Source organism: Nuphar pumila, chromosome 13 (genome assembly GCF_984573655.1).
Source record: "Nuphar pumila chromosome 13, dmNupPumi1.hap1.1, whole genome shotgun sequence".
NCBI lineage: Eukaryota > Viridiplantae > Streptophyta > Magnoliopsida > Nymphaeales > Nymphaeaceae > Nuphar > Nuphar pumila.
This window is the reverse complement of record NC_143261.1, coordinates 93893579-93907149: the sequence shown is the minus strand read 5'-3', so window position 1 is coordinate 93907149 and position 13571 is coordinate 93893579. Positions and strand designations below refer to the sequence as shown.

General features: G+C 39.4%; 1 protein-coding gene across 1 annotated transcript; it reads right to left on the bottom strand.

Annotated features, from left to right (window-relative positions):
• Positions 1–10203: 10203 nt before the first annotated feature.
• On the bottom strand, positions 10204–12460 carry LOC149819249 (putative BOI-related E3 ubiquitin-protein ligase 3). The gene is made up of 4 exons (XM_089985796.1): positions 12098–12460; positions 11904–11989; positions 11086–11249; positions 10204–10768 (listed from the first exon to the last, which is right to left on the bottom strand). The coding sequence occupies exons 1-4, from the start codon at positions 12154–12156 to the stop codon at positions 10223–10225; spliced, it is 855 nt and encodes a 284-aa protein (XP_089841922.1). The 5' UTR covers positions 12157–12460; the 3' UTR covers positions 10204–10222.
• Positions 12461–13571: the final 1111 nt, after the last annotated feature.

Genomic DNA, 13571 nt, shown 5'->3' with positions numbered 1-13571 from the left:
GGCAATGACGTGGCAAGATCTTCAGGTTGGAGGATGGGTGATGTGGATTAGGATTACAGTGGGTCCGAATTTATATTTGGTTCTGAGAAAGCTTAGAAGAGTTGGAGTTGGAAGTGGATCTGATTTCTGTATGGCAATGCTAGCTCCTGCAAAAAATGGATGAAAACAAGGACGTTACATGTAAACAATTATGACGGTTTAGATCTGCCCTGGCCACAAACATGAACCGGATGCAAAACATTGATCCACATCTGAATCTGAATCCTAAACAAATGGATAAATCTAAATCCAATCCAAACAATCAAATGGTTATATTCTTGGGTCTGAATCTGAAAAATTTGTTGTATCCAGGTGATTAGAGAAGATCCATTGCACCTCTACTTTTCAAAGCTTGCTGCAAGATCCTTGAAATATGGGCTCAGTGTTTTACCGGAGGAAGAAAAACAAACTGAAAGAAGATTTGAATGGCTTAGTTATAAGGTTCAGTAGGATTTGATATACTTGGTTGAGGGGTTTTAGGGCCCGAGAATGAGTTTTCAGGTTTAGAGGAGATTATTGGCACTTGCCTGCAGCCATATCTAGCCACATTGATGAAGCCCTCAAATTTTAGAGCCAACAGCTTTTCAATTTCATCCCCTGCATTTCGATCCGAATCGGCTGATTCAGGCTGATTCGATTCGCTTCTTACAACACTGCAAAAGACTAACAAGTTCACCATGGTCAATTCTGATCACACTGCGGAGTTCTGCAGGTGGTAGAGTGAGCCCCTACTCTCAGTAACTGAAGCATGGGGAAATTAATATTTCAGGCCATAGTGATCAGTGTCTCTTGAACCTAGGCAGAGAGTAAGATCATTTATTCAAGGCATTACCACACTACCAAAAACGTAAGAGTCATCACCACCATCATCTTGTCATCATCGTCAGACCTTGTAGCTCCATATCCAATGACTCAAAAGGCATTGGTTTTGAGGAATAACAGTTTGGACCACGAGTTCCCCTATATGTCCTAGAGTTCTCCTAGCCTCTCCCGCCCTTCCAAAATCCAAAGCATCATTCACCATCATCAATATCACCTTGCCAAAAAGTTTGTCCAAGTTGGGGATGGTGTGATATTGATTTTGTGGGCCCAAGGACTCGTACATGTGACCCTTGCACATTATCATTTAAGGGTATGTTTCCCCATGTACCAACAAAAAATGAAGAGTGGGAGGCCCTGTCCACTTTTTCCCCTCCATGGAGGGGAATCCAAGGCCCCCCCACACTGTCTCAATGAAGTTGAAACTGTTCCAAAGCAACAGAAGCCCTCATCAGCCTGTCCCCTTCACAGTAATGAAAATTGCAAAAGGTGACAAACAAGAAATAGTGAAAGGGCCCAAAGACTACGTACAGGCCATCTCATTAAATGAATGCACTTTCTAGCTCTCCATTTGACCACACTTATATCACAGATGCATGTGAATTGAAATCACTGGGCTCCACAAGATGTAGCGGACCACTGAATGGCATTGCCTGTTTCCCCATCGTGCAGTGGGTCCCGCAGCTGCATCTGCTCTTGGTGCTCTCTAGGCTGCCACTCACCTGTAGTTTTGCATTCAATTTCTGGATAATTATGGGCGCTGTTTGATTGATGCAGAAGTTTGAAAAAGATTATAGGAATCATTCAATTCTGTAGACAGTGGATACTAAAAAGTAAACAATGATTGTTTGCTTTCTGGCTTTTCTGAAGAATTAAAAGGTTTTACATCACTAACTGCGAATCTCTTTTCCCTCTTCAACATGCACAGTCGATTCCGTGAAGAAAAAAATTTGCAACATAGATCTTCTCATCAAAGAGGGTGGGAAAACAATGAACTTTATTCCTGTTCTGCAGTAATTGAGAAGATAACTCATTATGGGCATACGAAAAGATACGCCAAAATGATGTAGGGCAACAGGTAGGTCATCCTTTGAAATTATTATAAAGAAATGGAAAAATTAACTGCTTATGATAGCTGTTAGTGAATTGTAAATGTCATATCCTGTCCCCAATATTTATTATACTTTCACATGCCATGCATCAATATCACTATGCATGTTGGGGGACGTACAGTTTGATTATTTCTTAATTTCATTAGCGTTACATCTGAGAGAGAGAGTCAGAATGAATGCCATACGGAGACGTCATTTGTGACAATATTGGATACTATTTTTTTTAGGTTAAGTCAAGGGAAAACCACTCCATCGATCACATATTATCAGATCTCCCATTGGTAAAACCCTTGAGATTTCCTCTTCCTAATAGGGAGTACGCCCATCTTTGATCTTTTGATAAGGATACTTCATGAGTTTCAAACTGTGGTCATCCCATGTGAGGTGACAAATCATGGTTGCCTCTAGTCAGGAAGGTGAAATACTTATGTTTTTCTGACGTTAAAACGATGATGCCCTTTTGCAGCTAGTTTTTTTGTAAACATAAGTATTGGGAAGACTATATAGACTTTGGCCGACTGTCCTGTTCTTTTCATTCTTTAAAGCTTATATTGCTGAGTCTCTATGATATATACAAGGCTTCCTTGCCTTTGTTCTTGGTGACAATTAAACGGCATCTTTTGGCATTTTAGTTAGTTGAAGTGTATCTCAAACCCTGGGATGTATCCCAAAGTATTTTCTAGATAGCCACCTCAACTGTAACTTGGAACCATCATTGGGAAATGGTGATCACTTTCTTAACTATGGTGAGTAGAGGAGCATTTTTTGTCGTTTTTTAAAATCTATTTAAAAGCTATGGGGTCCTCTCCTTTTTCTTTATCGATATGGATTGACCTAATATGTGGCTCATTTTAGTGTACATGACCCATCAAAAAGGAAAATAAAGTGCAGGTCTTATGTGAAAGTGAAATAAAGTGAGACCCACATTCCCACAAAAGCTAGGGTTGGTATCAGATGAACAGTGGTCCTTGACATTAATTATTCACATTGGCCAATGACATGTCCTATGACTCTCATAATTCCATGGGACCCACATGGGGGAGATCAAACCGGGCTGGCACACGGGTGTGTCCATAGCTTTCAGAAGTAAACCACCTATGACAAGGTGGTCAGGGGATCCACTTAGGGTTTTTCTAGCTTCGCTTCCTAGGGTTTCTCACTAGCTCCCCATGCTTTTTATATCAATATATATTGTTTTTTATTGCGACAAGTCTTATGTTTGCTTCTCCGCATTGATTTTAAATTGCTTTCTATTCATTTTTCATGTTGTTTCTTATTCATTCTTATACTTTCTACCGCTTCTTATATATTTTCTTCGGTTTTCATGTTCTCTAGTAACTGCTTTTAAAACATATTCTATTAGTTTCAATGCCTTGCGTTTCTTTGTAAGTCATTTTCGTGCTTCCACATCATGCACTGCTTCTCATGTACATAAATATGTGTGTATATTAAACCAACTTTAAGCCCTTTATATTATCTTGTTTCTTGGGCTTCCAGCTCCACACAATCCATGGATGAATGCAAAACCCTCTCTCTCTCTCTCAACTTCCTTTGTATGGATGCCACTACACCACGATCGGCAGACTTCCTAGCAGGGACTGACAGTTTCTTTAACTTTAGCATTATAGATGAACTTTTCTATAATATTATTTCCATAGAAAAGAAAAACACCCAAGTGAACCTGAGTAAGGAACCCCAGCTTGCCTTTCAAAAAAAAAAATATGGCAGGCAGATCGTGGCTAGGTTTCTAATCCTGTGGGCAGTTTTTTCTCAGTGTAAATATAAAAAAAAGACAAAGAACAAATAAAATCCTGTTTTTTTTTGGGGGGGGGGGGGAAATTAAGTCTCTTTTATTAGGGATATTTAATAGGAGGAAACTCACATTCAAGTGGTGGGGCCAATAAGCAATCAGCTGCGCACTACAATATGTCTCACTCCACGCAATTAAAGCCCCATGGCTGCTTCCTTGCCCACTCTCGGAGTAGGGCTGAGAAACAAATCATGTTTGGCTGGTAAAGAGCTTGTTCCAACTTCGTGAGATAGGCTAGATAATAATAAGTATGTTTTATATAATAAAGTCTAATCTGTTGAAGCGTTTGCCTTGCAAAATTTACTACTTTTTAATATGGAAAACACATGAAGTGGGGGTAAAGGGTATGGGAAGCAACATCAAGCAATAGAGAAAGACTAAGGGCAGGTTTGAAAGAGAGAAGGATGTAGGAAAAGTGATGCAAAACGAAAAATCCGTATAGATTTTCCGACCAATACACTTTTTGATAGGATGGGTTTCATTCTGTACTCAATCCTAGCCATACTTCTTTCAAAAAAAAAAATATTTTTTTTCGACATAGAAAGCCGGGGTTAAGCAGACCCCTACCAGTCATATAACCATACCATTTGGGTTCGAACTTGCAACGTCCCAACACAAGGTGACGTGCACTATGATTGATCCACATTTTTACCTCAGTGTGGACTGAGCCTAGCCGTCTAGCTAGACGGCTAGTTTTGGCATAGGTCACTTGTATCTTATGTCAAAGTCAAAGCATGAGATCCTTTTTTAGTGAACCGAGCCATTAGGCTTGAGTTGTCGAGTGACAGATTCAATCCTAATTCTTGGGTTGTCAATCTTGTCATTCTATGTTGAAAAATATGCCTATTTTTTTCTTCAAACAAAAGACCCACTCTCCTCTAAGTGTCAATTGTTTTTATTTTTATAATTTCAATTAGTTGAACGCAACATTAACATAGAAAGTTTAAATTAAAGAGAGAGAGAGAGAGAGAGAGAGAGAGAGAGAGAGAGAGAGAGAGAGAGAGAGGGGCCAGATTACAATAACTTATTGCAATAATGTAGAATTTTGGAGGCGTTTCTTCCGGCCGGTAGTCTTGTCCCTTGCCAGCCAACTGCCAACCCACCCATCGTGCAGATGACACACAGACGTACGAGTTGTGCAGAATCAGATTTCCTGTCTTCTCTCATCTGAGGAGGAGGGCATGACAAATAATAGATCCAGGTACCCTTGACGAGATATATCTTAACTTAGCATCACCATGTCATTAATCAATCAAGAGAAAAAGCAGAGGCAGCGTACCCACAAGCCCCAAGTCATGGTGCCCAACATTGCCACACCTAAAACGTTTCTTTTCACAATTCAAACTTATCGGTTGCAGTACTGCGGTACATGGGGGCCACCAACCTTGTTGTCGTAAAAGAGGAGCCAACCCCCCACACCACAGTTGTAGCAATGATTTTCATTTCTTTTCTCTTGTAAAAGTCGGTATAACCCACAGACCACAGTAAATTATGCTGTCAGATAAAAGTATTTTCTTGAAAATTTGACATAAAAATACAAGAAAGATACTTCTTTGATGAAATTCGAGGCAGCTTTGTGACGCCCAACTTTTTGAGACAGGATTAGGTTAGAGGCAGAATTGAACTGACTGCCGTTCCTCTGTATGATGAACAGAAATGGTGGGATAGTTTACCTTTCAAATGGGTCCCAAAAAATTTTTTAGAGTCATTCATCCTCAACGACATGACAAAAACTGTATGAAAACCAAGAAAAATTGGTGGAGTATGGAGTTTGAAATAAATTCTTAATTTTCGCCGGTAAGTTGGCGGATGGTTGAAAGAGGGTTGCGCCTCCCTGCTGGTACGGTGAGAGGGTTTGAGGGTGTTAACTCCCTAGTCAAAATTTTGAAAGCTAGTTCTACTACTCACATGGGTACTGTAATCTTTAATCTAAATCCATGGTTGCGTACAATTATTTAGTCAATCAGACCATGTTAATGTATTTGTCATGTTTTGGAGTAAAATATTTTTAGTTAATCTAATGTTCTCATGCATTATGCATCATGGATTCCTATGAAAACCTCTACGACCAATGTAGTCAATATTGTATCGAGCCTTGAATCGTTTTGAAAACGAGTCGGTTGGGATTCGGAGCTGAATCGGCCAACTTTTAACCAGAAAACGATACGTGTCACAAAAAATATTTAAATAATATTTAAATTTATTTTTAACCATTTTTTGATTTTTTTTAGAAAATAAGCTGAATCAGCCTTGTACCATATCAAATTGTAACCGATATTATGTGAATCGGCTGATTCACACCGATAGTGACAACATTGCTCTACACATAAAAACCACTAAAGATAGGGATGGTAGTGGACCCGGGTAAAACGGTGCTCGGGCCCCGCCTCACTCCGTTTGGACCGAGGATGGTGGGCATGAAATGGGGATGAAGGTACCACCGAGGTGGTATCCCATGTGGTATGCTGGGTCCTGTGCCAAGCTAAAGGCCAAGGTTAGAATCCCTCTGTCACAAGGGGGGGCTTAAGAGATATCTGGTAGGGGTCTGCTGGTCTTTCAAAAAAAGAAAAAAGATGCTATGAAGGCCATCTCTATTTAACTAGATCTACAAAAGGTTGCAATGAAAATATTAAAAAAAATCCAGTGAAATTACTAAAGAGTGCAGTGCCCTCGAGGGTACCAAGGTAAGCCCTAACAACAACAATTTACGTTCAAAAGGACTAAAATTGTTAATGGAAAGACTGTAGGAAGGAGTAGTTAAGTATCTGAGGTAAAATGTTTGTTATTAATGATGGTATGAAACTATCAAATTAAATTTCACCTTCTTTTCATGCTTTATTGATTTTGTTGTAGAGCGGATGTGATTTCCATGGTTTTTAGTAGAAAACAAGTTTCAAATGGGCTCCACATGAATCAGGGTTTTCAAGGACTTCAAATTAAACATCAAGAACCACAATATGAGAAAATCACTCAAAATATCCGATTCTTGGACCGAAAAACACAATCCAACATGCAGTTCTTAACAAACAATTCATGTTGAACATATTTACGTGGTCAAATTAAGTCACTACAACTTGCATCTATGTTTTTTAGATTAATAGTTCCTTACTTCATTAAAAGTGATGAGAGCCTACAAAATGAAACATGCAAAATAGATTTTATAGTTTTTTTTGTATTTTATTTTGACTTTATAAATGTGATCTACGTGGTCGATTTCATAGGGATCAGCTCTTGAGTCGTTTGATAGTTTTCTTATAAGGTTTGAAAAACCAACTGCTAGAATTTTTATTAAAATTTGGAGGCTCAAACATTCATTTTTTAAATTAAAAAAAACATGATTCTGGTGTTGATTCTTCAAATCATCCATGCCAAACACGTCGAAAGGGTCAAAATTTTGAAAAAAGTATCAACCCATTTTACATGTTTGGTCAATATTTGCATTTCCCTGTGATTCTTAGATTTTCTGAAGAACCTCTGACTGCAAATCACCATGACAACACTTTCTCAATGTTACGGAAACATAAGAAAGTTCAAGTTGCGATTGTGATTGCCAGGTTCTTGCATAATCTTTGAGAAGTTGGTTAGAAGATTTCACTTTCTCAACTGTGATTATTTTCCCACTTGAATTATTAAGCATGTATCTGAATTATTAATTATTTTTTCTTTTGCATACGACTAATTAATTATGATGATATAAGACTGTATCCATCTCAGAATTATAATGATGTGAAGAAGAGATGTGCTATTGTCATGCACATGCTTCCCTCAAGGGGCTGAAGACCAAAAGATAGACAAGGACTGCCACCTCCAGCTCGGTCTGCTTCCCATCCTGGTATCCTCAAAACGAGGCAAAGTACGACGCTCAGGTCCCTTGCTGCAATTGGGTTGTGCCAGTACAATCTGGAACGTTGATTATGAGCCATATTGGAGTGGGGGCCATCCACCATGATCTTGGATTTCATGGGCCCCACTTGGATGGTAAATAGCACATGACCAGACCTCACTGTACCAAAAGTTGGGGTATATGCTCTGCCCATTACATGATTCAGCCAACAGGATGAGCATGCAATACAAGTTCCCTATGGGCATGGTATGATTGCCAATTAAGAAAAACAATAAAAAACACCTCATTTGCATGAATTTTAAACACATCATGTGCCCCTTCTTCCTATTTCAGAAATAGCCCACGGAGTTTTATGCTGTCAGGACAGCACTGTAAGTGCGGCAGGTTGCCCTGCTGCAGGCTGAGCCAGAGCAGTTAGGTATCTGATCCTGAGGATGGTTTATTCGTGTAAATATAAAAAAAATTAATAAATTATAAAAGTATTGGTGATCCCACCAAGAGATTACTAGCGGAAAACTTAGTCATCATAGGAGAAAATACATATATAAGCAGTGCAATGTGAGGTTGGCATGTTAAAATCATCATGCTAATAATTTCTTGTTGCCATGCAATACAGTATTGATGTGATGAGAAAACACTAAGACTGTGTTTGAAAGCCGCGGATCTCAAATTCGATGGAGATCCTAGCTAGGGTTTGAGATTTGAAGATTTGTGTCTAACCTCAAATCCGAGGATTTGGCCTTTACACCAAGGATCTCAGATCCTTGGTTTTGAGTAACCTTAGATTTTGGCGTAGGGCTTGTGCAACATCAGCATTCCCTAACCCACCTCAAATCCTTGGATTTGAAATCTGAGGCTTTCAAACAACCCCGAGGATACTTTTTTCTCACGTTGTTGTTATTGTTGGAGCTGGTCTTTAAAATGAAGCCATCAAAGTCTTAGTTAAAATTCATGATACTCACTTCCAACAAAACGGATTGATCGTTAACTTCCTCCTCAAACAGAGTTGGGAGTCAATTGGTGAATAACTCATGAATTCTAGAGTCTCTCTCTCTCTCTCTCATATTTCATATCCAGATTGAAATCACAAGAACTAATCGCTTTAGCCATGAAATGCAAAGCAATCAAACACTTTGAGATAATTTTCAAACGGCTATCAAAACTTTTAATGCCCACCAACATATCTATTTATATCACTTTCAAACATGCTTTGAACTTTTAATTTGGGTTAAGAAAATAATCCTTGAGTTCACCACCATCAAACTTATATATTAGCACGATAATTCAACTTTGGAAAGAGTTTCGCAGCTCAAAAGTTCCATGTTTTAAAGAAAAAAATGTGATTATATTGAACAAGAGAAGAAAAAATACATACAAGACTAAACCAACAGTTTAAAGGTAGCACAAGTTTAGAGGCCGCTTAAGAAAAGACCGTTTTCCTACAAGGGCACATTCATCATTAACCGAGATAGATTCTCAAGATAAAACTCAGAGTTCGTATTCTGTACCCTTTGTACGCCGCTCCCCGGGCAATCGTACTTCGAAGGGTTAATATGAGTAAATACCGGAAATAACCCTCAGCATTTCACCAACCAAATCGTTAAAAACAGTAGAGCCCATGTGCCAGGTTGGGCCAGGATCAAGCTTAATGTTGTGGCATTAATTATATCAAGATGTGGGTCAGAACCAGACCCTGATGTCTCAGTCCAACGAGGGTAACGAACCCTCCTAGTCCGCTTTCCGCCTTCTGGAGACATGGTAAAATGGAAGATTTGAGAACGTTTGTTTAACCCTAAATGAGGATCTTTTGTTTGGAATGTCTCATTTGCCTCATTTCTCACATGGAAACACAACATGAGAAAATGTAATGACATTTTCTTTTTCTTTTTTATGAGTCGAGGAACCTTCACTGAGAACAGTGCCCTTTCGGAGCCCACCAGTTAAAGGCACCCCCGGTGGGGGTTGAACCTGGGATGAAGAGGTCATCACCTTCTCCCCAGGGTAGCTGGCAATCGGTCGAGCTGGGCAGGTCATTCCAAATCACATTGTTCATCTTGTGATGTGAAACATGAAACAGTATGATTTGAAACCATATGAGATGGAGTCACATGAGATGCAATGTGATTATACAATTTTAGTGTGCTGTTACACCTGATCACCCACAATCTGCTGTTGGGCTCAGGTGCAACACAATTAAAAGTGTGCAATAGCATTGCAACTGATCTCAATTCACCCTGCAAAGATCTGTTCTGGTATCAAAAGAAGACACCGGAATGGGTCGCATGAGCAAAATTAAAAAAGAAAAGTTTCAAACACACGTTATCAGCAGTACTGAAAAACACATTTAAGTTTTAAAATTTGTGGAAAAAATACATAAATTGATGCTCAGTCAATTAAATCTGTATTTTTGTAAATTTAACTTTGCTCATACTTAATCCCATGTTTAGTTATGAGGGTAAATAACTGATAAATAATAAAAATAACGAGAGAGAGAGAGAGAGGTTAAAGTATTTATCATATTTTTGATCATTTTAAAGAATAAAACGAATTTTCTTTCTCCTCTGAACAAAATGGAGAGAGAGAGAGAGAGAGAATGGTTCAGGACAAGTAGACTTGCACGCTAGCAGTCTTAGGCGACAAGCAGAGCGGGCAGGCCTCCGACCCCGAGTCACAATCGGCGCAGAGGCAGAGGTGCCTGCACGGTAGCACCAGCACACTCACCTCCTTCCTCCCGCACACCCTGCACCCACCACAGATCCTCTCCCTTTCTCCTCGGTTGCACCGCGACTGTGCGTCGTCCTCCTCCGCCGCCACGTCGGTGGTGGCGACGATTGGCTCGCAGAGCTCTCCGTTGTCGCCCTGGCCCTCCTCGAGGGAGGGGTCGTTGGCGAGCAGGAGCAGCTCGAGGTCCCTGCGGAGCGCAGCGACGGTGGCCTCGTTGGTCTGGGCGAGGCTGCGCCACAGCTGGCCCTCCATCAGCAGCGCCCTCGCCTTCTCCTCCAGCTCGCTGTTCCGCCTGTTCATGCTCTCGATCTCCTCATCTTTTCCCTTCAGTATCCGCTGCATCCCCACCTCCACCGCCACCACCACCTGCCTCCAATAGCTCCTCCTCTTCTCTTCCAGCTCCGCCCGTATTTTCTCCGTCTGTTCCCCATACCCCCAAACCCCCAAAAAAAAAAAAAAACAGGTCATTTTCTGAGATTGCTTCGGCAGGAGCGGAACGGAGTGCAAATCACGCTCAGTTGGTTCACTTTTTTTTTTGTTTGGAAAGCGGAAGCTTCGTAATTCAGAAGAAAGAGTAAGGGTAAAATAGGTAACTCTGGGGAACTCAATTTTTTTTGTGAAAAAATAGAAAATTTATGATCAACCCCCATAAATGTCCGCACCCACCATTCAATAACTTCGAATTAAATAATTTGGCAATGAATAAATAAATATGAGATAAAAAGAGAGAGATTTACGTGAAGGGCGACAAATCTGTCAAGCTCCTGGCATTGCTTCTGGACTTTGACCGAGATCTCCCGGTCAAGGCATGACCGGAAATCGTCTCTCCCTCGCTTCTTCACTGCCGGAAAACCGCAGGGGACAACGTCCTTCGCCGGGTTTTGAAACATCGGATTCATGCCTGAACGTAAAAAAAAAAAAAACGACAAGGCTTTTAGTATTTGAAAATGACCAGAATGGGCACCACCAAGGGGGGAAACCCAGAAGATTCTTGAAATTTAATTCTGGGTTTATGAAGTGACGAAAATGCCCTTGGACAACTCATGGGCATTATCGTCATATTGATAATATCCCACCGAAGCTTTATCGTGAAAGCTTCGGTTGTCGCCACTCGCCAGCTTACGCTGCTTTCCGCACAATGACGAAAATGGCCGTGCTAGTGGGTGGCGGAGCAAGGATATTTTCGTCTTTGAAATAATTGGGCTCCGATTCTTTCCCAGCGGCGAAAGTTTAAAACAAGGGAAAAGCGGCAGTGAAATTCTCGTGAGAAATTGAAATTGTTCCAAATCTCTCGCGTTTTTATTGGAAAAAACATCAATAGAAATAAAAGCACTTTAAAACAGGAAAACTATATGCGAGGAAATAAATTGACGATTATGTGAAAAGCCAAAAAACAGTTTTCTCTAAATCACAGTTTCTTGGCGTACCAAATTCCAAAATATCGTGATATATCGAGCATTTTGAACGGGTAACACGATTTCATGTTGATATTTTCGCACATATCAAGACATTAGTCACTTTTTCTCCCCTGTTTTTTATTTTTCTTTTGCTTCACCTTGGTGTAAGAAAGGAGAGAAATCCGAAGGGAAACTCTGGTTTTCTGATAGCAGAGGAAAGCCCACGATGGGATTCACGAAATTCCTGAAATAAGAAAATGAACACGTTCGCTGTGTTAGAGGTCACATCCATCCGCTAATGATAGACAGAAATAGAAAAAAAAATGGAGATCAAGTTGAAGAAGAACCAAACCTGCTAGCGATTTCCTCCATTAGTGGATTGTTGGAAGCTTGGTACAATTGCAAAAACATCGAAATCCAAGGAAATAGAAATATGGGTTCTCGTCCAAACGGCAGAAAACGAAGTGGCTGTTTCTTATTTTCCAAGGAAACCAAAGGCAAAATGAGGAAAAAAACGAGATGGGGTTTCACTAAAGAAGAGAAGTTTCTCTTTTCTTGTTTGGATGTGGTGTTGCTCGGCCGAATAGGAAATGGGTACTTCAGTTTGGAACAAGAAAAAAAGAACGAAAGGTTGGTTCCCTCCTTCCCTTCTAGTTCGAGGCGTTCTCTACGAATGAAGAGGAGAAATATGATGGCTCTTATTTTCAGATGTGATTTTTGGATCGGGATAGAAGTTGAAGAGAGAGAGAGAGAGAGAGAGGGGGAAAGGAATAGAAGGGCTATTCCTTTTTTTATGGATCTTAAGAGTGAGGTGCCTTGCGAATCGCCGTATTGCTTGGCGCCATTGTTGATGGAACGGTGAAGACGAAAAGAAGTACAACTGGATTTTGCTATTTGGGTGGTTACTTATAGGGGAGAGGGACCACGAATTGGGATACTCTCTCTCTCTCTCTCTATCTCTCTCTGTGTTTTTTGATTTGTAATTAATTACTATCTACTGACAATAAAAATACCAACTTCAGTTAAAAGCAATTTGGCCACCGATACTCAAGTGAATCGTTCTGTATTGCCCAAAAAAGTAATAAAAATATTATATTAATATTAAAAATTAATTTTAGTATTTTAATATTTATTAAAAAGTAGCTGATTCAAGGGTGAAAGCGTATCTATTTTTGCAGATACAATAGGTATAGGCTGCCTATAGAGGACGATACTGGCAACATTGGTTAAAAGGAAAAAGTTGTAAGTTATTCCTTGGCCCGCTAATTGTCCAATGTTTGTTCATATCTAATAAATTCAGTGACTTAAAACAATTTTATGTCAGTTGTTATTTTAGAAAAGTTCATTAATAAAAAAAAAAATTCAATAGTTGTTATGAAAATTATTCACAAGTTACAATCCAGTCTGTTGCTCTTAAAAACTTCCATGCACAGATCAGCAAGTGACACTAATAGTAACTGGTAAGAGATGACTGTACATAAGTTATTTTTTACTTTATTAGATTCAATTTGTCATATGTTTGAAATGTAAAAAAACTAAAAAAGTAAAGAGTACAAGTATAGCATTTCTTGATTGATATATTTGAGGTTGTTGTAGATATGTTTACAAGTAGCAAAACAGTTTCTCAATATTTTAAGAGTAGAGCTTGAATTGTAAAATGTTTTTTACAAAGTTGTCAGTATCGGCACAAAATTGATACCCTTCACTCCTGAATTGGCTATTTTTTAATAAATCTAAAAAATATTAAAAATTAGTTTTTTAATAGTATTTTAATGACTTTAACACGTGCCATGTTATGATTAATATGTAATATTTTTTATTAATTT

Coding starts and splice junctions, on each gene's coding strand:
- LOC149819249 (XM_089985796.1), bottom strand. CDS start 12,156: ATGTTTTTGCAATTGTACCAAGCTTCCAACAATCCACTAATGGAGGAA. Junction 11,990..12,097: donor ATGGAGGAAATCGCTAGCAG/GTTTGGTTCTTC, acceptor TTCTTATTTCAG/GAATTTCGTGAATCCCATCG. Junction 11,250..11,903: donor CTCTCCTTTCTTACACCAAG/GTGAAGCAAAAG, acceptor TTTTACGTTCAG/GCATGAATCCGATGTTTCAA.